This window comes from Tachypleus tridentatus, chromosome 8 (assembly GCF_004210375.1).
Source record: "Tachypleus tridentatus isolate NWPU-2018 chromosome 8, ASM421037v1, whole genome shotgun sequence".
NCBI classification, from domain to species: domain Eukaryota; kingdom Metazoa; phylum Arthropoda; class Merostomata; order Xiphosura; family Limulidae; genus Tachypleus; species Tachypleus tridentatus.
The window spans coordinates 124,009,629-124,036,481 of NC_134832.1; the positions used below are offsets into that span (position 1 = coordinate 124,009,629).

General features: G+C 33.6%; 2 protein-coding genes across 9 annotated transcripts in view; one reads left to right on the plus strand and one right to left on the minus strand.

Moving 5' to 3' along the window:
• LOC143223398 (uncharacterized) overlaps positions 1-10,299 on the plus strand; it is a 64,809-nt gene extending 54,510 nt beyond the window's left edge. Inside the window, exon 2 of the mRNA XM_076451337.1 lies at positions 1,055-10,299. Within this exon, the coding sequence (XP_076307452.1) occupies positions 1,055-1,449 (395 nt within the window). The 3' untranslated portion in view covers positions 1,450-10,299. The remainder of the gene's footprint in view (positions 1-1,054) is intronic.
• The window catches only part of LOC143223399 (intracellular coagulation inhibitor 1-like), a 51,919-nt gene that overhangs the window by 13,615 nt on the left and 11,451 nt on the right, over positions 1-26,853 (minus strand). For 4 of the 8 annotated variants that reach the window (XR_013012900.1, XR_013012899.1, XR_013012897.1 and 1 more), the window contains exon 3: positions 1,617-1,691. The exons of 1 other annotated variant lie outside the window; for it this stretch is intronic. The gene's annotated coding sequence lies outside the window, so the exon portion shown is untranslated. Of the gene's footprint in view, positions 1-1,616; positions 1,692-11,033; positions 11,160-12,261; positions 12,486-15,861; positions 16,091-26,853 lie in introns of those variants that run through there. 3 more of the 8 variants (XR_013012896.1, XR_013012898.1, XR_013012892.1) reach the window with 3 other exon arrangements.

Here is a 26,853-nt window from a genome sequence, read left to right on the forward strand (position 1 = left end):
TCCATGTGGGAGCAGGGCATCCCTTAGCACATGCCGTTATCTTGAAGTTTGATTGCGAGGGTTTGGCTGATTATGGGTTAGTTATATACATTTAAATTTATATTTAAATAGTATTATTTTATAATGCTTTTTAAAATAAATTATTTAGTTAATTATTTTTTTAATTTCTAGGGAATGGGCTAATGTTCCTTTTGTTCTATCCTGAAAGCTCCTTGTTCCAATAAAATCCATCGGTATTCTCCTGTAGTTATATTATTGGTTTTCGTTATTCTGGAACATACGTCTGCACATATTTATGAATGTGTGTGCATTTTTTATTGCAAAACCACATCAGGCTATCTATAGTGTTCCCCTGATTTTGCATTGTAAATTCGAAGACTTACTTCTGTTCCAGCGGGGAACCAGATTTTGAAACCTTGTTGCTTGCTTCCATAATATTTAAGATGGAATGTGTGGTGTTCGGTTTCTTTTTTTTTCGTTTTTGAATATTGCGTAAAGCTACTCGAGGGCTATCTTCGCTAGCCGTCCCTAATTTAACAGTGTAAGACTAGAGGTAAGGCAGCTAGTCATCACCACCCACCGCCAACTCTTGGGCTACTCTTTTACCAACGAATAGTGGGATTGACCGTCACATTATAACGCCCCCACGAGCATGGTTGGTTCGACGGGGATGCGAACCCGCGATCCTCAGATTACGAGTCGCACTCCTTAACCCTGCTAGCCATGCCAGGCCCGTGTTGTTCGGAATCATTTAGGATTTATGAAATTTGTGGCATTTTGAAACTTATCAAATAATTCTCAGAAACTAATAGTCTTTTGGTAATTATTGCATGTTTATTCTGGTGAAAATTTACATTATCAAAGGTTTCAGCTATTGATCGTAAATAGCTGAATAATTCCAGACAGTATTGGTGCTTTTTGTATCGTTTTTGTAACTAATTTATCATGTATTTATGTCTAAGATACTTAGAATACTAAAGTGAACGTTAAAATTATTTACTTTGTGATGTTATTCATAATCATATCTTTGCACTGGAGTTATTTTATATTCCAGCCTGCAAGCGAAAGGAAGAAGCCCCGCAGCAGAAGAACAATAATATCCAGCCTAAGAAACCACGCCTCGTTTTTACCGATCTCCAGCGGCGGACATTACAAGCTATTTTCAAGGAGACCAAGCGCCCTTCTAAAGAAATGCAGATTACCATTGCGCAACAACTGGGTTTGGACCTGACAACGGTGGGTAATTTCTTCATGAATGCCAGACGGCGCTCTCAAGACAAGTGGACAGAGGAGGAAAAACCGCAGCCGCAAGAAGGCACTGGAGTTGGCACTATCAATGTGTCTTGTGTGACAGTCATTAACAGCAGCGCCCCCTCTCCATCGTCGCTTTCAGCAAGTTCTGCATCTCCAAATCTTTCAACAATCTCAATCAGTAAATTAACATCTTAATTCTGCTCAGTAAGCAGTGCCATCTAACGTCAAGGTTTTCATCATGCAACATCAAATCCTGCTCTGTAGTGATAGACGAGCGGTTTAAATGGGAACTGCTGATATGATTGTTTATCAATCACCACAGGTTGTTTGTTCAAATTTCTAAGAACAAAACTTGTACTTACCTTGTTTAGGTTACAGGATTGTTGTCTCAAACAACATCTTATCGAAGCTCAACAGTAGAATCCTCTAGGTGGCGTCTTAATATTAAAAAAAAACAAAAAAAAAACATGTACCACGAGGATAGATATGCACCTTTGTAACTTAGCTTTCTAGACTGGATCGTTTCATGTATTATCTTATTAAGTCGAGAAGATCTCCAAGATAATGGGCAACATTATGGAAACAACTAAAGTCACACGTTAGTGAAACATAAGTACTTACACAAAATATATTTAATAATATATTAACATAATTATTTTATAAATACATTTTTATGTATTTTTGTTACGTTATTGAAGATAAATATTTCATGTCATTCTGATTATTATGAACGTAATTTAACAGTTTTCTTTTAAATGTATTCAGTACAGTTATCATTGCAAAGCCCACATTCCTTATTTTTAAAGTACTGTGTAGATAGACGTAGAACTTTTAATTATCATAATGTGTCTTTTGTATTCATTTACCTGTTTATTTATTTATAAAGAAAGCTAAATATTCATGTTATGTGACATTGTTACGTTAAGAATTCATTGATATTGCACTGGGTAAGTGAGTGTATGTATATGCATATGTTTGGTTCTACATGATTTGAGAAAGTCCATGCGCGCATGACCATAGCCATACTAATTATTCCAAGCAATTATCTGTGTGATCAAATTGACATTCCTGTTGTATCAGTAGCTGTTAACATAGTGAGTTCTAGGTTGATTAGTGACATGTTTGGCCAGAAATTATATTAGAAACAGATATGTTGCAAACAGAGTAGAGATGCATTTGACCTATTACGGCATTTGGCCTAGACATCGGTGTATTGCAAGGTGTAGGCCATTTAGTTACTATAGCCGACTTTTAGAAGTCGGTTAATTAATGAATACCAAAAATAAAAGCACAGATAAAGTTTATAAAGCGATTATTTGCACTATGAATTATTGTTTGCATGTTTGCTAAGATGAATATTTGTGCAAAATTTCCATACAATTAACTAATACGAATTTCTTATTGTCTGTCTTTTTATCTTACATTTATGATTGTTTATAATTAAAACAAGTAATATAATAAGTTATTAGAGTATATAGAAGTATACCATAATTTGCACGGGTTTGTGGTTAAAAAGAAAAACTACTTAACGTTTAACAACATGGTTTCATTACACGATTTTCGTTTTATTCCCTCACATCAGACTTTTAAGTGCACCCGCTGAAGGATCATAATAAGTAGAAACTTAAATTAGATAAGTTTCTGTTATATCTATATTACCCCCCCCCCAAAAAAAAAAGACATGTTTTATATTTACCGTAAGAGAGTTAATCTCTTTACAACACATGGTCTAATAGTCAGTAATTAGGTTAGCTTGAATTAGCGTATTGCAAATATTCTTATACAGATTATAAATATTTTATCAACCGTTTTATTGTTAAAGTCATTGTTTTAATTCAGTTTCTAATTTTTTTAGAGTAATCCATTTCGTAGATGTATATACTTTGAAACATGTGATACAGATAAGCCTTTTTTTCTCGTTGAATATATGTTCAGGAAATAGCTTTTTCCCAAACATCACATATACTTTAAACACATGATTTGCTCTCTCTCTTTTTTTTTTTTTTTTCAATTATAGTTAAAAATTTATCACGCGTTTAGTGCATTATTTTATTATTGTGGGTTTGTTCATGGTACGAGAATAGATAATTAGAACACTGAAAAAAAAACAACAACAAAGAAACGTGCGTTACTACAACTGGTGTACGGATACCATTTTTGTGTTTAAAGTAATGATAATGTATTGTATATTTGAATTTTTGACCATTTTTTCACACACTGTATAAATGTAATCATACTGAAATCGAAATTTTGACAGAATGAGCGATAAATAATTTCGTTTTGCGTGTTCGTACTGTTTACAATCATAGTTCAGAATTATATTTATATATATTTTTTCGAGTATACAAAATGGTCACAACTAAACAATCAATATAAAGTTGATTACGGTAGCAGCTGGTCATTATTTTGTTTAAATGTACATAGAATTATTTACGTAAAAGCCTAGCCCAGAAGGGCGCCTCTGGCAAACTGCAGGCTTAGAGCCTAAAGTCACACCTAAGCTCAAGTGGTTACATCATGCATAATATTTTCTTTTGCAAACAATTTACAATTCTGATTTCTCCTCGCAAATAAACACCTCGGGATAGGAATACAATTCCAACCGGTAGGTATGAAATGAATGAATATTACAAAGCACATGAAAAGAATATATTCCATCGGAAATACGTTTGAAATCGAACTATTTTCCTAAATAATCTGAAAACAAAAAGAGATTTTATATTGGGTCAGGCATAAACAGTTACTTAACTTACTGACGGAAACAAACTGCGTTAACTGTTTTAAAGTGAAACGAGTGGCTTGAGGGTGTCGCATCGACTTTTTAAGGCCAGTAATTAGTTTGTTTGCCATTTGTGTTATAGTTTTGTATACAACAATAACACATATATCTTATGAGACGTAAAGTGCTAACTTTAGAGAATTCACAGTATCATGACTTGTTCAACAGTCACTTGTAGTGTTATTTAATATAGACGTTATCCGTGATGACGAGAAAACCCGTATAGCCGTTAGCTATTCAACATATAACAGAAACTACTATATGTTTACAACGGATGTATCAATTCATAGGCACTTTTATTATCGTGAACCATTATTCCATAGAAGGTTATTCCACACAGATTCTCAGAATATTAAGATGATGTTTGAAGCCACTCGTAAAATAATTTGGTATTCGTGACAGGTATTCAATACATACACTTAGGTATTAAAAACACAGAAACTTGAAATGCTACAGGGTGATTGTACAGGTAATCCAAAGACATTATCTATCATAAATTAATGTATCCGAGACATACGTTTCGTACCACTAACATCTGTTCTATAATGCTTTATTTAAAACGAAGATATTAAACATACGGTTGTGTTCCACTATGCTTTGTTAGACATACAGTTGAGTTCTACCATGCTTTATTTAAAACGAAGATATTAAACATACGGTTGTGTTCTACTATGCTTTGTTAGACATACAGTTGTGATCCACCATGCTTTATTAGACATACAATTATGTTCCATCATGCTTTATTAGACATACAATTGTTTTCCACTATGCTTCGTTAGACATACAGTTGTGTTCTACCATGCTTTATTTAAAACAAATATATTAGACATAGAGTTGTGTTCCACCATGCTTTATTTAAAACAAATATATTAGACATACAGTTGTGTTTTACCATGCTTTATTAGACATACAGTTGTGTTTTACCATGCTTTATTAAACATACAGTTGTGTTTTACCATGCTTTATTAAACATACAGTTGTGTTTTACCATGCTTTATTAAACATACAGTTGTGTTCCATCATGTTTTATTAGACATACAGTTGTGTTTTACCATGCTTTATTAAACATACAGTTGTGTTCCATCATGTTTTATTAAACATACACTTGTAGAACCAGTAGAAATCTAAAAGCTCTTATTGTTCACGTAGCTTAAGAAACATATTTAAGTAACACATTCTTATAAAAGTCATTGAAATCGAACGTTTTAATATATTTAGAAAGGGTTATTTTAACCTTAAAATAATATCGACGTTTAACTTTAAAAGGTAAAAAAGACTAGTAAAATTCGTGTAGACATTTCACTGATAGATGGTATCTCCTTTTTTCAATAATCTGTACAGCTGAGTGCAGTATTTCGTTGAGTCATTCTGAAAGTTAAATGAAAGTTAAACGCGTCTGTGGAATTACTGTCTTTGTCGAATTCGACGACTGAATGAAGATAGCTACATATTGATCGTTGACATTTATGGAAACTGTTTCTGTAGAATTTCGAGACTGATTAGTTATGTAGGATTTTAATCTTGAGTCTGAGGATCAGAAGGTGAATATATGAAGGCTTAAGAAAACCTATTTCTTGTAGCAGGCTGCCTAACTTCTTACCCAGAATGTTCCATGTAATGCCACCGTTACATTAAGTTTTAGTCAAAACTTAATCTATGTTTATGATACATATGGCCCATAAAAACCAATGATATTAACCAACTGCTTCTCTCTATATATATTTTATCCCCTTGAAACTAAAGTAAAGCAGTGTCATGTTTAATCACTGTTTTATTTTGCTTTTCTCGATAGAAATTTATAAACGATTAAACCCAACAGCTTTATTTATTTATTTTACGTTTTTAATACCCCATGTTTATAACGTTTCAGACTAGATAAAGTGCATTCTGTTTAGAACAAATTTCTTTGGAAAGAGATTAACAAAGGAAAGCGCTGGAAATTTGTTGTGAACTTTCAAAATGTGTAGTGCAAACTGGAGAGATTTACACATTTCGATAAAGGTTAAGAAAAACAATCTTTACACTCCAGATAAATATAAAATAATAAATGTTTATTTAAACCAACGTTTCGCCTTTGCAGCTTCTTAAAGGTTATGTATTTTAGCCCTAAATAAGTCGTAAAAGTGAAATATTGTTCAAATAAACATGTATTATTAAATACTAATATATAATGTATATGTCGATTTTCTTAAAGTTTATCAAAATTGGGAAAGCGCTAATCCTACACTTTTAAGTTTACTGGAACATTTTGATATTTTAGAGTACATAATTTCTACATTTATATTTAACGTGCTACCTTTAGAGATAACCTTTGAAAATTTTTGAGTCGTACATTTGTTAAATACCATACACTATTAAAATTAAATAAAAATAGCTTTAAAATATTATTCAGTAATTTGAATTATTTTAAATAATTTACATTAGTTATTTAAAAACGAAACTTTTACAATAGTAAGATTCATGGTTAAATAACCAGCATTTTGTTATTTTTTATACTAAAACGGGTTAATTTTTCAGATATGGCACATTTCAGCCATTTTGAGCATAATGTGTCTCTTATTTTGTAGTAAAATTTGAAAAATATCGCCAGACTTCTTGTCAAATCAAAAATAGGTTTTCGAAGTTCGAGTGGCAACTTTTCATTATTAAAAATATGGGTTACATATTCTATTTTCAGTGCCAATCAATACCTCTTACTTTTAAGAACGTAATTAGGAAAGAGCTAATTGCGGTAATGAATAGAATGGTTCCTCTCACTGTTGTTCTACTAATCAAATGTTTTCTACTCAGTCACGTTCTGTTTAGCCTATCTGACGAGGAATTGTGAGTATTGGAATTTATTTTTCTCTTTTACAATTTGACTCTTGTTATTATGACCAGTTATGACAGTAGCTTGGACCAATAAACACGTTTTCTGAGCGTATATAAATTGCAATATTAAATATTATATCAAATTTTTCACAACCAAGATAGTTACTCGAGGTGAAATCCCTGTTTAAAAAAAATGTATTTTTTATCAGGGAAAAGGACATATCCACCTGAAAGTAAATAATACGTAATATTGAACAAGAGTATTTCATACATTTTGTTTTTAAACTATAGTAAAAATGGCTAAAATAAAGTTAGGGGACACAGATATCTTTTTCTCTTTGCTTTAGTCATTATTCGAACCATTATGCTTATAATAAGCTGAAATACGTTCTGTTGCATGTTTAAGTAGTAAAAGGAAAAACCTAAAATTAAATATGATGATTAACAAATTCGTCGCCATTTTGCCTAAAGTTGTAGTTACCCAACAATAAATTAGTTAGGGGCGAGACGATCCCTTAGTTTTCACTACCTATAACAGTATAAGGAAGCCCCATAAGAGCGGCTTCATTTTGGTGAGGAGGGTGCACATACCAGTATTTCCTCGGGTCCTATGACGACTCGCGGTGTTTCTGCTATCAGTAGTTTTAGTGCACACCTGGTGTCACATATGTACAAATCTTGTGCGAAATGTACCAGAGGAGTCCAATTTTTTATTACCTCATGAAGAGAAACTGTCAGACTATTGAAACTAAAAGCTGCTGCTTTTTATTGACATGCACATATGTTGTGTAAAACAAAAACAAACACCTTCAAACCTTCTGGCATCAGCTACAAGATTAAAAACCTTACCTAGCTATTGTTGTAGGTACATGCAGGTCAGTTATTCACGTTAACTGTAGTGATGTGTATGAAACTACTGCCTTCGTTTAATTTGAAGAGTAAATGATGATGTCCACGCACTGACCATTGACCTTTATGGAATCACTGTTTTCCTTAATGCTGTTGTTTAACTGAAAATGCTTGTAGAATAATCGTTGACAATAATGATATGTAGATGCTTATAGAATTACTGTCAGTGTTAAATGCGGTGAGTAAGCGATCATTTTTTGTAGACTGACAAAAGAAATTAGGTGTAGCACTGTGGACGTGTACAAGGTCACTATCACCGTTGAATCGTATGAAAAAATTAAAATCTCTCTCATTGACCACTGACGCTTACGGTGCTACTGTTTACATTGAATTTCTTGTTTAATTGAAAACTGCTATAGTTTGATTGATTGCATCAATGATCCCGTTTAAACACTTATGTGATCATTGTCCACACTAAACTTGATGCATGAGTAAAAATCACTGAAGTATTGACTTATGTCTTCAATGGACTGGTTTAAACACTCATGGAAGCACTTTTCACGTAAAATTTAATGAGTAAGTGAGGATAAATTTATGTGGATTGATTGGTGAATTTATAGAATTCATACTGAAGCGTAATGACTGGTCCAAGGTGATAAATGTCTTTAGACATTTAGGCTTCATGGTTAAGGATGTTCATAAAGCGAAAGAATTTAATTGTCTGAGTACACAAACCGTTATAAAAGATAAGCACGTGACAAGTTAATACCAATTTGGAGGCTGCTGTATATTTTCATAAACTGCAGGCTACTGTGAGGGTTGTGTCTAAGACTCGATTTGAAAGTAGTCTGATTGTTACGTATTCTGACTATATGCATTCTTAAAGCAATATATTCTTACGTTGTGTGTGTTCTCGTACCTACTGTTTGCCTTCCCTGTGGTGTATTAAATAGTAATTACTTGTAAGCTGGAGAAAGATTCTAAAATACACTGAATGTGTAATTAAAACACAAATATAAACTAATGCAAATTGTATAAAAATGAAATTCTGACTCAGTTTTCAAATGCATGCTACATAGGTACTTTCCTACGTTTGTTTTTGGTTACGAAGGTTTTCTAGAATTTTAAACACGTTATGGGAAAGTTCGACGAAACGCTCCCTGACAGTAAGCTGGGAATTTTGACAAATTTCTTCTTCATGGTAATTAAGACTGTTTGATAGGAAGTTTATCACATTGTAACTAAGAATGCCTGACGAAAGTTCTATCACATTGTAACTAAAACTGTCTGATACAATGTTCTATCACACTGTAACTTAAACTCTCTGACACAAAGTTCTATCACATTGCGACTAAAACTGTCTGAACACAAAGTTCTATCACACTGTAACTTAAACTCTCTGACACAAAGTTCTATCACATTGCGACTAAAACTGTCTGAACACAAAGTTCTATCATATTTTAACAAAGGCTGTCTGACATTAAGTTTATCAGACGGTAATTTATCTAAGACTATTTCCCACAAAGTTCCATCGCATTGTGACTAAGACTATCTGATACGAAGTTTATCACGTGGTAAGTTACAACTATTTCACAGGATGTTTCATCACATGGTAATTCAGCTAAGACTTTAACACAAAGCTCCATTATGAGATAGTTCAAAAATTCGAAGTTTTAATATACACTAATCCAAGACTGATACGATCTTCTAACATAAGGTTATCTATGACTGTTTCAAACGTTTAGAACAATATATTCTAAGACTCGATGTTCTAGTTAAAATGTATCCAAAGCTCTCTGACTCGAGGCTCTAGAATATGATAATCCAAGAATTTCTGCTACATAAATGTAGTGTAATTCAAGACTATCTGTCACATAAGATCAGTACACCACAATCTAATACTATCTGTGACATATGTCCAATACACTGTAATTCAATATACGTCACATAACTCCAGTACATTCTAATTCAATATTATATGGTACGTAAGTCCAGTGCGCTGTAATCGAATACTACCTGATACAATGTTCCAGTACAAGTTAGCATAAATTACATGACACGCAGTTTATGAACATCCTAGGTCATTCAAAACAATTTAACTCACATTTATAATAATTAACATTCATATAAAAACACTAACATTTTCAAATCGTGTATGTTTATATATCACAGCGATGACTTCATAACTGGTAGAGTACACTGTAAACAAAAAAAAATTATTCACCCCCTCTTAGGTGGTTAAGCTTAAAGCCTAAGGGCTTATGATGCTAAAATCCGGGTTTTGATACCCGCAAGGAGCAAAGAACAGATAACCCATTGTAAAGCTTTATGTTTAACAACAAACAAAAACGAGTGAAAATATAATTACATCCTGTTTAACTAGTTCATTGCAGAAGCCGTTGTATTATGCACAGCACTTTTAACATGTGTATCCCGAGTGTTAAAAATGCAGTTATTTGCGTCTATACCTACTTAGTTATGTACTTTTTATTAGAAATTATACGGGTATTGTCGTTTAATACTACCTTGCTGTTGTAATTCGTAACCAATGACGATTAAAAATGATAATATTCTAATTTGTTCTTTCTTTAATAGTATGGTACAATTTCAATCGTTACGTTTTTTTATCGTACTTTCTTCATAATTGGCTCAGCAAATTGAAACAATAATTAAATCTTATTTGAATACTTCATTGCAAGATCCGTTTTACTATGCACAGCACTGTTTATATGTGTATCCCGAGTGTGAAAAATACAGTTGTATCTATATTTGTGCTACCTTTTATTAGAAATTATACGAGTATTTTCACTGAATTCTATCTAACTGTTGTAATTAGTGAGCCCTGACGGTTGAAAAATTATAAATTTCTAATTTACTTTACCACTAGTAGAAGGACGCAATTCCAGGATCTGTTACTTATATGATGTTATTTTTTATGACTTTACAAAATTTATGACTCCTTCAGTTGTATTTTATGCTTTAATATATAAATATATATATATATATTTATATTTATATCCCTAAGTGTTCAATGATTATTTTTTAATAGATGAATGAGTTAATATTTAATCCATGGTTGTACAACTGTACAGTTTCTTGTAAAATGATTTCATTATGATTGTGTTTGAGTTGTCATAATTAATTACAAGTGTTTCACCTGAACTTTGTTTTAATCCTGACCTATACTCTCAAGAAATAAGAGACGCTAGAAAAGCATAATAATTAATATAATTTCAAGTTTTCTTCATTACTGCATTACCTATATACAAAGAATTATTTTATGTGACATTGAAGACATTGTGACATTCCTAAATGCGTAAGCAACGCTTACTTTTTTTTTTTTTTTTTTTCGGGCATCGTTTTCAATTACTTATTGTGATAGATCTGAAGCCAGTGCGTCACCCACTTCTCAGCGTTTATTGTGGTTTTGATCATTTATACAGTCGTGTTCATCTATAGGAAAATTCTGAAAATTTTTTGTTAGTGAAAATTACATAATGAGGTCACTAATGTAATAAAACATTAGCATCTTAACAATTGTTTTTTTTGTGGCTTCTTCTGTCTGTTTTCTGAACATTTCATAACACTTAACATAAGCGAATTTTAATAACAGTTGAAGAGTTAGATCCGCCACAAATGCCCGTGGTTCAATTACTCTCTGAAGTTTAATTATTTCATTTTTTAAATTCTCAACCCAATTGTCGTTCGTCCTACATACAAAATAAGTGGTTTGATGGTCTCCTATCCGTTTCCGTCTTCTTCTTTTCAACTTTAAAGGCTAAACTTGAAATTTTCATGTATACAACTTTTAAAATTTCCTTTCAAGAATTTCTCTGTCCAATTCTAATGTGGATGATGTTCTTATCTTAACGTCGTGTGTAAATTAACAGCTTCTACAAAAAAAATACTTAATACCTCAAAACGTTTACGCGAATTTCCTGTTTGGTAACAACGCTTATGGCATTCAATCCAAGCAGTTTATTTTGGTTGTAAATCTTACCTTCGTGTTATTCTTGTATTTATAAAGCAGGTTATTTGGTTGTAAGTCTTACCCTCGTGTTATTCCTGTATTTATATACTTAATGTCTTTCCCTGTTTTGGTTTTTGTTTGCCAGTCGCTCATTAGTAAGGTTGGAAGCTTATAAGGATAGATGCCCAGCATGACCAGGTGGTTTGAGGCGTTCGACTCGTAGTTCGAGAGTTGCGGGTTCGAATTCCCCTCGTACCAAATATGCTCGCCCTTTCAGCTGAGGGGGCGTTATAATGTGATTGTCAATCCCACTATTCGTTGGTAAAATAGTAGCCTAAGATTTGGCGGTGGGTGGTGATGACTAGCTGCCTTCCCTCTAGTCTTACACTGCTAAATTATGGACGGCTAGCGCAGATAGCCCTAGAGTAGCTTTGCGCGAAATTAAAACAAATATAACGATAGAACTCGGTATTCGATCCCGTGACACGCATAGGTGGTCCAAGTGTCCAGTTTTGTGTAACATGACTCACACCCATATTGTATCAAAGCAGACTTTACATCCTCTTCTTTGTCTAAACGTAACATCTCAGATTATTTATTTTGTCAATACAACATATCATGTGGCATTTTTGAAATTTATGAAATTTCAAAAACAGTTTGGTTGTATAAAAGCGGTACAAAATATATGCAAGAAATTCCTTATATATATGTATATATTATAGCTCATCTTGAATGCCTATGATATTTTATGTAAGGTTAAAACAATATTAATTCTTCTCAGGTAGCTGAAGAGAGTTTATGTCAGCATACTTCTAAAATCACCTGTGTTAAAAAAAAAACATTTAATTACCAAAACACAGCTAAACACACACACATATAGAACACATACATATTGATTTGTACATACGTAAAAAAAAATATCTGTCCATTAGAGATTAAGATGCGTATCTCAAATCCAACACTTATTTCTAATGTTGAAGTAACTCAACAATATATTCAACGTTGAAATGAGTAACTGAACACTATTTTTAATGTTGAACTGAGTAACTCAACAACATTTTCAACGTTGATGTGAGTAACTGAACACTATTTCTCATGTTGAAGTGAGTAACGGAACACCTTTCAACGCTGGAGTGAGAAACTCGAGACTATTTTCATCGTTGAGGTGAGTAACTTAACATTATGTTTAACGTCGAAGTGAGTAACTCAAACAATATTCAATGTTGTAGTGAGTAACTGAACACTATTTTTAATGTTGAAGTAACTTCTTGTTTACTTTCAAGGGAATTTTTAGAAGCAGATATTAAGTGGGAACTTATTGTTATGTATGTTATTTATGTATTTAAAACTTTCATCATTTTTCTCTCTTGTTTTTCTGTAGCTAACTAGTAAGGTTGAAAGGTTATAGCTTTAAAATTTTATGTTCAGTACAATTTCAAAAGTACTTGTCCCAGACAATTAACGACTACACACATGTGGCATGTTAAATACAGGGTGTTTGGAAAGTCACTGTGCAGTTTTGTAATCATATTTTATTCAGTCTATTTTAAGCCAGCAACTGATAGCGGTGTTTAGAAACTAAATAAGAAGGATCCAAGCCTGTATTGATGCCAACGAGGGTCACTTTCAACATTGTTTATAATTGTCATTCATATTTACCTCCTGTATTCTATATTGAAACATGCCTGTTAATAAATATATAAGTGTACAGTGACTTTCCGAACACCCTGCAGTTTAAGTGTTGCAAAGAGGTAAAAAGTCCTTTAATAACTATTTATGATTTTAATATTTTCGTCTCAAATTCATCTTGCGACAACAAAGAAATTTTTAACTTGGAATGTGAATTGTAGTTTGTAAGGAAAGCATCATCTGATAGCACAAAACAAAGCGTAAATTTTTATTGCGACATGTTTTCGAAAGGTAAGTGCTAGGTTAAGGATAAACACATGCGTGAAGTTGTAACATGAAAATGTGGCTAAACACGTGTTGTTGTAAGCAATCGGTCTTGATTATACCTATTGCAATGTTTTGCTTTCCCTGTGTTGTAAACCTACGTTCGTCTGAGTTACACAATTTTACTTCATTTTAACCAAGAATGTTATTCTCAGATATATAAGGTTTCTTAAAATACTATTAAAATTCAACCAGTAATATTACTTTCAGTTGTATCAGGTCTCTCAGAATGGTATCAAAATCCAATAAGTAACATTACTCTCAGTTCTATAAGGCCTCTCAGTATGGTATCAGAGTGCAACCAGTAACATTGTTCTTAGTTATATGAAATATCCGAGAATGCTATAAACGGTCTACCAATAACATTATTCTCAGAGGTGTAAAGTTTCTTATAATGCTGTCAGAGTGGAACCAAATAATATCATTCAGAGGACCATGAGGTATCTTATTATATCATTGGATTGTAACCAAACAACACTGTTATCATCGTTATAAGGTATCTTAGAAGAGCGTTAGAGTGAGCCTAGCATGGTGTAGTGGTTAGGGGCGCTCGACTCACTATATGTGAATCGCGGATTCAAATCCTCATCACCAAGTTTGTCGTGGGTGTATTATAATGTGACAGTGTGACTCATTATTCGTTGCTGAGAGAGTATCTCAGGTTTTAGCGGTGTATGGTATTGCCTAGTTGCATTCCCTTTACTATAAAACTGCTAAATTAGGACAGTCGTTACGGATAGATATCGAAAGGCTTTGCGAGAAATTCAACTAAATAAATGAACTTACTTCAAATGGCGCCAGAGTGCAACAAAATAAAAATAGTCGTGATTAATGGGCAATTATAATTAAATCCTTGATTTTTTTCGAACTCTTAATAGACAAACAGATATTCACTTTTTATCCTTTACATATGAGTTCAAGTTAATATTACCATTCATACTTATAGTAATGCTTACACATACTTTGTTTCATCTTATACCTACTTAAATTCTTTCTGAACATCGACGTGTTATATCCAATCTTTCTACTAAAAATAAGTTGACCGTGATATCTAAGAACATCTCTAACACGTTCTTCTCATAAAAAAACAACTTGACAGTATTTTCTAAGTACGTGTAACATCTTTTCTTGCAATAACTTGTTCACAGTGTGTTTTATGAACGCCTACAATTCTTCTAATTTATAACATTGTGAATGAGGTGTTTTGGAAGTCTCTTGCCTGTTTCTTTATTCAAAAGTATTTTGGAGGTCTGTGTTTTACTGTCGTTTATTTTCTTTTTCCTTTAGTTAGTATCTTGTTGCCAGTGTTATTATTGCTGGTTCCCTAGGTAACAGTGTGTTCTGTTAACGTCTCCTACTTATTCTCCTAGGTTTCAGTTTGTTGATATTATGATTTATCGACGTCTTCTGCTCGTTCTTCTAACAAACTAATTGTTGGAAGTTGGTTTTATTAGTGTCTTTTGCCTATTGTTGACAACTTGTTTTGTTAATGTGTTTTGCTTTTCTTTCCGAATGGTTATAAGCTTGTTTCTGATGTGTTTTATTGAGATCTTGTTTTTGTAGCCCTTAGCATGTTAATAACAACGAGATTTAGGATTCCATGCTGGTTCTGAAAACTTCATTCAATAAAACCAACCAAACAAAGAAACACACACACAAAACAGGCAGCAGATTTTTATCAACATACACGTGGTATTAATATTATTACACTACTGATTTCACATTTATTTTGAATGATGTGTAAGTTAATTCAAGCTGAGTAAATAATAACTAACATTAGTGTTAGAATAGATAAATAGTGTAGTGATAACAATTATCACAATAATTCTTTGACCTAAATGAAATTGATGAAATTACAATGCAAGTGAGTAGTAGAGTTCATGTCGAAACGTTTGCTCTTGAAACAATTTATTAATATAAATAACATCTCGCCCCTCCCATTCTCAGGCTCATTGGTAAGTCTGAGTGCTTTTTACGTTTCAACTCCCGCTGTGGGCAGAGCACAGATGACCTATTTTGTATCTTAGATCTTACAACAAACACACAGGCAAACTACCTGTAGGTTTATCACTTTTGTTTGACGTGTCCTTCTTAATGTTAAGGAAGGACATTTAATTTACATGCATGTTCTCGTATGTGAATTTGAAACTATATACTGCTGGATCCAGTATAACTTAAAATATTTAGATCATTTACACTTATCTATAACATTTGAACTCGTGAATATAAATATTCGATCTCTTACCTAAAGTTTTTACAACATACATGGGACCCGGCATGGCCAAGCGTGTTAAGGCGTGCGGCTCGTAATCCGAGGGTCGCGGTTTCGAATCCCGGTCGCACCAAACATGCTCGCCCTTTCAGCCGTGGGGGCGTTATAATGTGACGGTCAATCCCACTCTTCGTTGGTAAAAGAGTAGCTCAAGAGTTGGCGGTGGGTGGTGATGACTAGCTGCCTTCCCTCTAGTTTTACACTGCAAAATTAGATAGCCCTCGAGTAGCTTTACGCGAAATTAAAAAACAACAACAAAGAAAACAACAACAACAACATACATTCACGTTTAAAGATATATCTTAATCCAACGTTTGAATAAGCTTGATGGCAGAGTTTACGGAGTTAATTTATAATTACAATTATTGAATAGTTAAATAATCATGGATAACATAATTCGTAACACTTACTGGAAAGGAATTTCTATCTAACCTTTCCATATGTGCTAGTCTTTTACGTAAAAAAAAAAAAAACAATGTGAAATGTGCTAGATGAATTGGTACTTTTACCAAAATTTTTCGAAGAATTAGATATAAGTTGTAGTTTAGTTACGAAGAGATTCACATTTAAATATAACTACCATTTTTGTTATAAAGAAACTTTTCGGAAATAAATTAATAAATTTGCTAAGACCAACTGTGAAATAGTCCAACATTTTTAAAAACAGTGAAAGTGTGTGTTTTTCTTATACCAAAGCCACATCAGGCTATCTGCTGAGCCCCAGTTGCAGACTTCCCTTTATACTAGTGGGGGACCGATGAAAGTATCATCCACATAACTATTATCATGTTTATTGACACGAAGACGGACATTCATGAAAACTGTTGTTGGTGGGAACTAATCTCGATCCCAGAGCTACACCTGATTCATAATTCAAATCCTTGTCAAAGTGATGATGAGAAACTTCGTAATCAAAGTTGGCGAGCTTTTGAAACACGTATATAGGGTTTTTTTTTTTTTTGCATTTCGCGCAAAGCTAGACGAAGGCTAACTGCGCTAGCCTTCCCTATTTTAGTAGAGGAAGGCAGCTAATCATCACCACTCACCGCCAACTCTTGGGATACTCTTTTACAAACGAAAAGTAAGAATGAACGTCACATTATAATACCCCCTACGGCTGAAAACGCGAACATGTTTGGTGCGACCGGGATGCGAACCCGCGACCCTCAGATTACGAGTCGGACGCTTTAACCCACCTGGCCATGCCAAACCACGTACATGGGAAATATTAATTCGTTTTGATCTAAAATGTGGTGCATTCAGTTCGTGTACGTCTTGAGAAAAATAAAATCTATTTGATGGTATAGTCTTTTACGTTTAACGGCTCTAAAATTTAACTAAAAACTAGCAGGTTTATGGTTATATTAGACACTATCGATCTAACTGGATAATTACCCTCAAAAAAGCGTAGAATCTCCATAAATAAAACTAGAATGAGAATCTGATGGTCCTTATTTTATGTTATTTATCTTCTGGAAGTAAACTATGTTTTTCTTTTAATTTTAAGACTATTTTTGTATTACTTTTTGTGTTTTTAATTGAAACTGTTTAGTACGTGTTAGTAGCACAGTCAGTTTCATTTAAAATGACTAAAGTATTTTTTCCAGCTTTGTTATTATTACTTTAACTTTTAAGACCTGAAATTCACTGTTACTTACTAATCGTTACAGGTTTACTTTCAGAACTATGTTAAAGCAATAATACTTACTTGTGTTCTTATGTGTTCAAAGATCCATTGCTATACAGCCATGATAATAAAAAGAGAAATTACCATATACAGAAAAACGGGCAGTTTTAATTAGAAATCAGTTACATAACCTGTAATATTAAATTAAATTAAAACGTGTCTTTAACCATGAATGCAGATTGCATCAGTTTTTTTTTTCAGGCTGGAAGATGAAATGTCATTATTCAATATTTGATGTTTTATATGAATATAATAGCCCTATATTTTTCAAGTTATATTGGACCCATTATCATGTAGTTTCAAACTTGCATATAAGAAATTGCAAATTTGAAATAATAGTTGTTTTTTCGTTAAATTATTTTTTGTTTTGTATTTTATGTAAAGATAATCGAGAGTTATCTGCGTTAGTCGCCCCTAAGTTCGAAATGATAGACTAGATAGAGGTGGGACGGCTATCACCCACCGCTTATTCGTGGCTACGCTTTACCAACAAAAAGTGGGATTGGCCGTCACATCATAACGACTGAAAGAGCGAGCACGTTCAGGTACTCGGTTCCAACCGGCGATCCTCAAATTTCATGTCAAGTGCCCTAACTACTCCAGCATTAAGAATCACATTCCAAATGAATGTAATGAACTTGTATAATGGATAGAAACTACACACAAAATAAAGTTTATTGACCAACAGGTTTCAGTCAAGAGTACGTGAATAAAACACTAGAGTAGTTTATTAATAACTTTGTAGGTGATTTTGTTTTTCCATATAACTAAAATGGTATTCTAGATCGTGGCTAATCTGGGATTTAAGCTATAACATACGGTAACAGTCCCTAAAACAAATAATTTTAGACAGTAACTCTTTCAATATCAGTTTTCAACTAAAACGAATGTCCTCTTATACCTTGTTTTGTCAAACAAAGTAACAAAGCTTTTGTCACTTATTCTATTTAAAATAAATAAGTTTTAATCAAATAAACCTATGGCAAAACTTTATGGTGTGTCTTTGTGCAGTGAACGACACAATAGACTAACTTAGCACAACATATATTATATGTGAATTATCATATATATTTCAGTTCACCAATTAAATTAACACGAAGGGCATATTTTAAAATGAAAGTTTCCTTGCTTTTCAGAACTGTATTAGAAATTTATCAATTTTTTGAAGTTACTAACATGGAGCTCACAAATTAAGCATAATGAAGTGGAAAATTACTAACGTTACATCAGTGTGCAGTTCCGCCATAAAGTTGAGTTGTTTATTCATGTGAATGACATCTTAAGCACATTTTGAACAACCAGGTCAGAGACCTTTATGGTTCAAACACAGCCTATGTGACAAATGGCTAAAAATACGATAGGTTATTGTTTATCCATTTATTAACAAAAAGTGACAGCGTTGTTGACGGTTTCTTTCTCATTATTCGGTAGAAACAAAGTCTTTGAATACGTTCTACAGGGCACGTTAATTCATAGGACTAATTCACAAATAAAACTTAACAATCACGTGGTTATTAAATTTCCTCTATAACATAATTCAAAACTGATTGATTAACACACTCAGTAACAGATCAATTACACAAAAACAGTTTCACTAGACGGCTAATTGTTTCACTGACTAACTCACTAACTAACCATTCAACAAGCGCGGTACGTGTACATGTTAATATCTAAACCCTCCCAAAAATGTTAAAAAATTCGAGATATGTCTTCGTAACGCCACGTGAATTCTAGGGCTCAAAAACTTATAAAGTCACAGATTATCATTACTTGTGTCAAACGTCTTCTACAGGTGTTAAAACTGTCTAAGTTAGTTGTTTGTTGGTTGAGTACAAAGCTACACAAAGAGTTATCTGTGCTCTGTCAACCACGGTTTCTGGTGTTGTACATCTGGAGACATTCCGCTGTGTCACTGGAGCGCGTCACTATATTGAAATATAGTGTATGATATCCTTTGACTGTATTGTGGAGTCTCTTGAAGAATGTAAATAACAAATAAAACAATACACTAAACTTGAAGTTACATAAATTAGTAATAAATCCATTTTTCAAATTTAACAAAAATAAATATCTAACCTATATAAAAGTCAGTGTATGTCGTGGCACGTTATGCTTGATTTTTCTTGACTTCTCAAAATAGGGAGAGTTATAAAAGCCAAAATTCATTTACCCAGGTAGAATAGTTAGATTACTCTCTATCTATTACAATTTTAGTGACATGATAGGAGGTGTGAGGGGGGATTCGTGAAACCTTATAAGTGTATAGAGTGTTGATGCAATAAGCCTAAAGTAAAAGACGAACTTTAGGATCACCGAGCCTAGAGCAAAGCGTAAAATTTACCATGAAATTAAAAATGTATATTCAGTTTTAAAGTTAAATTGTTTCTACATTGAGTTATTTTTTGTTATATTACTAATGTTTTTAATAAAAGACAAACCTCTTTAATGAACGGATACTCTAAGTTGTCAAATCAACATTTTTTTCCAGTTCTGTTGCCTGTAGATTTCGTTTTATACTTTAACTGTGCAGACTAATAAAGACATTAAGTTATACTTTTCTTACTAAGCAACATAACATAAAAGCTATTGTTGGAATGTAGTGTTAACAAAACGTACTGGCTTTTATATACATTAGAAGTTGGTAATTTAATCGATTTTTACCAACAATCATTCTATGAGTATGTCACGAATTCATTTTATGAATGATCTTAATTTTGATTGGAACACAAAGGAATTTACCGACGTTTGACTGCTTTGACTACACTTTTTTGCCTTTTTATTGGTCAAGTTTCATTTCGCATTATTTATTGTCCTGTCATTTCTGACGGATCATACTTTAGTTCATATATAAACATTACATTCACTATATTATTAATTGCCCTCCGCTAGTATAGCGGTATGTCTACGGATTTACAACGTTAAAGCCAGGGGTTCGATTCTCCTCGGTGGGCTTAGCAAATAGCCCGATGTGGCTTTGCAATAAGAAAACACAAACACAATATTATTGATTAATTGTGTTTGATAAAACAGTCACCAAGATTGATAGATGTTCCAACTCTCAGTTGGAAGAGCATTTAACGTTGTTAAAAACGAATAGCTTGTTACACTTTGAAGAACTGAGACTGATGTGCCTCCTATGATACGTTTTCACCATAGTCTATCGGTTTCTCGATTGTGCAATGTTGTTGATCTGGCCTGTAAAATACTGTAACCTGATGAGGTAATGATATAGCTGGAGTGGTCCAGGAATGTCTTACAGTCAGAAATGGTCCAGTGCAGAAAGAGAGGAAGTGCTCTAATTACATAACATTTCCACACGTTATATTCTTTCATCTATGTTCTTTCCTAGCTCATTGATTTTTTTGTGTAATTCTTCAGGCTTGTTATCATAATTTTTCTACATGTTATAAACGCACCTTTGCACTTCGTTAGACGTTGTTGATATATTTTGTTCTACTCCATTCTTCTCCTTGTTGTAAGCCCTCTGTACATCTTTAGTTTCTCCAATTATTCTTCAATGAAATTTATTTCATTCTTTAAGTCTTCCATCTCTTCATTTAACTTCTCTTTTAAAATTCTGTCTCTTTATATCCTGATCATTTTTTATAATTTTCTGTTTCTTACTTCATCTTGTTTCGATTTTTTTATTAAATTTCTCGCTCTTTCTGCTTGTTCTTCATTTGACTGTTTTATCATCTCCAACAAATTTTTGATCACACTTCGAGCATTTCTCGCCATCTTGAAATTTATTCTAGATTCTACTTGATTTACCTAAAACGATTTCATTTCTAACACAGGTGTTGTAAATATTTAGATTGTTGGTGGGTCTTTCCGATTCTTTGGCAAAAATAAATCAAACCCAGTCCACTTAATGGAAGCGAAAGTGACTTGTTTCTTCGACTGCATTTTACAGGTTAGGTTCGTTAATGGGTTTAACTCACAAATAAAATTTAACAATTGCTTATTATTAAGTTTTCTCTTGTATTTCGCTTACCAGCATACTTAGTAATCGATCGATAATAGAATAACGGATTAAAAGCCAACACATATCGTGCGAAGCGCAATCAGTATGCAAAGCACGCTAATGCTACTGTGGTCTACTGTGGACATGCGACTTTTTCAAGCCAAAAAAACAACAACAAATGCTTCATCAAAAGAATATAGATTATTTAGAAAAAGTAAATATCACAAGTATACAGGAACTCGACTCGTAATCCGAGGATCGCGGGTTCGAATCACCGTCACACCAAACATGCTCGCCCTTTTAACCATGGGGTGTTACAATGTGACGGTCAATCCCACTATTTGTTGAAAAAAGAGTAGCTCAAGAGTTGGCGGTGGGTGGTGATGATTAGCTGCCTTCCCTCTAGTCATACACTACAAAATTAGGGAAGGATAGCGCAGATAGCCCTCGAGTAGCTTTGCGTGAAATTCAAAACAAACCAAGCCATAAGAATAATTACTTCCATTATGAAAATAGAGGTTTCGTCCGATCTCCGTCGTTAAATACATCAAACGATGTGGGATTGCATCACAGGCCGTTTGATGTTAAATACAACAAAGGATGTGTGAGTGTATCACAGGCCGTATGACGTTAAATACATCAAAATATGTATAATTATACCAAAGGGCGTTCCCAGGTTATTTTATTAAAACCATAATAGGACTGTTTACTTAGATGTATGTAGAAAGACTGAGGAAGAAAGAATCATTTAACATATATTTGATCATTAGTTATAACTGGAATCACGATGTCTTTCTGAGAGAATGTTCTTTGAGCGTATCAGACCTATTCTAATTCCCTGTGGTGTCACTCAGTTCGACTGCAACTTGAAATTACGTTATGTGTGAGCAACTAAGACCTATATGGCCCAACAGAGGGCGCTTTCTAAGCTTGTCTAAGCCTACTAAGCTATCATAGGTGAAATTTTTACTTTTAAAAACCTGTTTTAATTCTACCTTAAAACACAGCTGTGCAGCTTTCTTATGGTTAAATGCCAAAGTGGTCCCGCTACCCTGGTTTTAAAGGTCAAACACATCATATTTAATGCCAAAGTATTCTGTGTTAAAGACCATCTTTAAGACCATTTGAAAAATTGTTCGCGCAAATTATTCACGATGAAACTTAATTGAATGGACGCCAACTGCCTATTGTAAAAATACAAGTGTAGAAGATGATATTTCAAAAGTCTTCCGCCTTTCGAAATCTTCTTCTGTACATTTGTGTTTCTACTACAGCCAGTTGCAACTGTTCAACTAAGTTTCATGCATTCTGAATGTTTTATCTATTTCTAAACTACTAATACATCTAATTTAATATCAATAGTAAACATATCGCTTATAATTAACCATTCTAATGTGCTATTAAAAGTGGTTAAACTGCGAAAAGTTGATTTCAATTTTTATAACAACCTTTTAGTGTCAAAATAAAATGATGTTCGAAAGATATTTTAACCTTTAACACACACACCTTTAACATGAAGAATAATTTAAACGTGGTAAATTGGATAAAGCACTCATAACTGGCACTGTATTAACAAAAAGGTTATTCTCTTAAAAGATGTCTCCCTGAAGAACAGCGGTAAATTTACGGACTTTCAATGCTAAAATAAGGAAGTGGGTTCCCTGATGTGGACACAGGAGATAGATCAATGTGATTTTTTCTACTATAACAAACAACCTCTTAAAGATGTAATTTTTTAAAAAGTGGATTACGTTTATGTAGGGCCAGATGGGTTAAGGCGTTTGACTCGTAATCATGTGCATTCTTTTATCCGTGTGGGGGCGTCATAATGTGACGGTCAATCCTACTAGTGGTTGGTAAAAGAGTAGTCCAAGAGTTGGCGGTGGGTAGTGATGACTACCTGCCTTCCCACGAGTCTTACACTGCTAAATTAGGGACGGCTAGCGTAAATAGCCCTCGTGTAGTTTTGCGCGAAAATTCAAAAACAGAAACAAACTTTTATGAAATTTTGAAAAAAAAAAGTATCTTTAGATCCATTTTAACATTTATTTATTTATTTGTCGTTTAACGTATAACCAAATATTACATATTTCTCTGCAATCAATTGTAAATTTTCCCTTGTGGAAACGTAGCAAACCTACTGTACAATTGTAAGCAAAAAACATAACTGTACATTAATTTAAGATCGAATTATTCCGGAACAGCGTATCCGTAATCTCCTCCATTCACACCGAAATCGCGAATTACTACGCTTTGAAAAGATATTTTTTTCTGTAGTTTCTAGTCAATGTGGCTAAATTTTAATATTGAATAGACTAAGAGGTTATTGTCAACTGAAAATGCATAATCATTGTTCTAATTCACATAATCCTAGTTTTGTCATTAAATTAATCTCAGGAGACATACATTATTATACGAACGATGTAAATAGCACTTGTAAAAAGAATTATCGTCTGTAATAACATTTTATTTTTCAAACTTAAATATTTTTTAAAGTGCGATTAAAATAAGATTTTACTGGTACCTAATTGTGTTTTTTATCATCGTATCTACTATAAACCATTATCTGGGTATTTGTTTTATAATTTTAAAAAGTATAATTAAGTAATTATAGATCGTTAGTTCGTTTTTTATATTTTAGAATTACGCGCAAAGCTACACAAGGGCTCTCTGCGCTAGCCGCCCCTAATTCAGCTGTGTAAGACAAGAGGGAAGGCAGTTAGTCACCACCACCCACCGCCAATTTTTGGGCTAAACCATTATCAACGAATAGGCACATTATAATGCCCTCACGGCAGAAAGGGCCAGTATGTTTGGTGTGATGGGGAGATTCGAACCAACGACTCTCGAATTACGAGTCGAGCGCACTAAGAGTTTGTCAGTCTAAATATTATTAAAAGGAATAGGAGTACTGAACATTCTATTGCACAGAGTATATTAATTGAGTCGATGTTGTATGTATTATTATATTTGTTATTTCAATGAGTATTATGCGTTTTCTCGAAATCATTTTTTGAATATAAATGACAATAAATCTTTATTATATTATTAAGTAAGATTCTGAGAAGTTTCTACTTTTAAGTAGTTATCTGTTATCACTATAAATCTTGGAGGAACTTCGTAAACTTTTGTAATGGCATAGATGAGTAATAATGAGAATTATTTTGGGGCCCGGCATGGCCAAGCGTGTTAAGGCGTTCGACTCATAATCCGAGGGTCGCGGGTTCGAATCCCGGTCGCACCACACATGCTCGCCCTTTCAGCAGTGAGGGCCTTATAAAGTTACGGTCAATCCCACTATTCGTTGGTAAGAGAGTAGCCCAAGAGTTGGTGATGGGTGATGATAACTATCTACCTTCCCTAGCATGCCGTCCTTAATTCAATAGTATAAGACTAGAGGAAAGGCAGTTAGTCATCACCACAAGTTAGGATCAAACTTGTCAGGCAGATTTGGGGTAGTCTTATCTATACTGGATATCCCTTCAACCAAGGGGGACTACGACGGACCCAGAAGATGACTCATACAAGGTGGGAGTCTTGGAGAACATTTACAATTACAATTTATATTTACAATATAAAATCATAATATTGCATAATATTTTGTTTCACTGCCTCTCTTCTGCATCCCAGGGGCGCTATATTTCAAACTTTATTCGCCCTCTCATTCACAAGCTACTAGAACCAAACGTGGTTCCAAGGGCGAGGATTGTAACAGAGTTTATTTCCGGGAACATACCACCCACCTTCTTGGGGAAGCTATAGAAGTAACTTGGAATAATGGAGGTGTTTAATCAGTAACAGAGGTTTCGATGAGTCTAACGTAGTTTGTGATAGTAAAATACGTTGGACCCATTATTTATATATTTAAGAATGTATATTATTAACTTTAATTTCAATGATTCATTTATGTCGCGATCACTGAAATTCATAAATTATAAATTGTATTATAAATTATGCCAACCAACTGCGTATGGCTGATAAAGTAACTTTCAGTTGTAAAATACAGGCGTTATGACAAAGTAACTATTAGTTGTAAAACACAGGAGTTATGATAAAGTAACTTTCAGTTGTAAAATACACGCGTTATGATAAAGTAACTTTCAGTTGTAAAACACACGCGTTACGATTTTTTAAGTTTCCTGCTGCTCATTTTTTTCTACTTAAACGTTTCTATGTTCAGTTTGTTTGTTTTTGAATTTCACGTAACGCCACTCAAGATCCATTTGCGTTAACCATCGCTAATTTTAAAGTAATAGACCAGAGAAGGTGATTAATAAGCATCACTCATGGCCAATTTTTGAAATACTTTTTTACCAAAAAATAGCGCGATTACCCTTCACATAATAACTCTTCCCATATCCTTTTAATTATTAACTGTTTTAACGTTTCACCATGGAATAAATCAATCCTCTTTCTCTTCACTAATGACGTCACACCAAACATGTTCGTCCTTTCAGCCGTGGGGGCGTTATAATGTTCCAATCAATCGCACTATTCGTTGGTACAAAGGTAGCCCAAGAATTGACGGTGGGTGATGATGACTAGCTGCCTTCGCTCTAGTCTTACAGTACTAAATTAGGGACGGTTAGTACAGACAGCCCTCGTATAGCTTTGCGCGAAATTCAAACCAAACCAATGAAGTTTAATTAATTAAGAATGAGCATGTCGCTACCTTAATGTTACAGCTACTATGAAAGTAACATTTGAAATATATATATAAATAAGACTATAATTGTGGCAGAATTGTGGTAATCCGAGGGTCGCGGGTTCGAATCCCGGTCGCACCAAACATGCTCGCCCTCCCAGCCGTGAGGGCGTTATAATGTGACGGTCAATCCTACTATTCGTTGGTAAAAGAGTAGCCCAAGAGTTGGAGGTGGGTGGTGATGACTAGCTGCCTTCTCTCTAGTCTTACACTGCTAAATGAGGGACGGCTAGCGCAAATAGCCCTCGAGTAGCTTTGCGCGAAATTCAAAAACAAAACTCTCTTGCCAAGAGGGAGGTGAGAATGCTAAATATTCCTGTTCCAGAAAGTGTAACATTGTACTTATTTTTCAAAGAAATTTATAAAAATTAATTTTCAAAATATATAAAAATGTTTCAAATAGAAAAGCCTAATCCTGCGTCCGTGTTCATCTGTGTGAATAGGCCTAATACAAGCTGTATTCAAAATAGAACCGCCATCTTTAAAGTGCATATATGTATATCACTTGTTTGTAGTTAAACACAAACCTACACATTGGACTACCTGTGCTCTCTCCACCATGGTTGTCGAAAAAAAAATTTTAGCATTGGAAGTCCTCAAGCATACAGC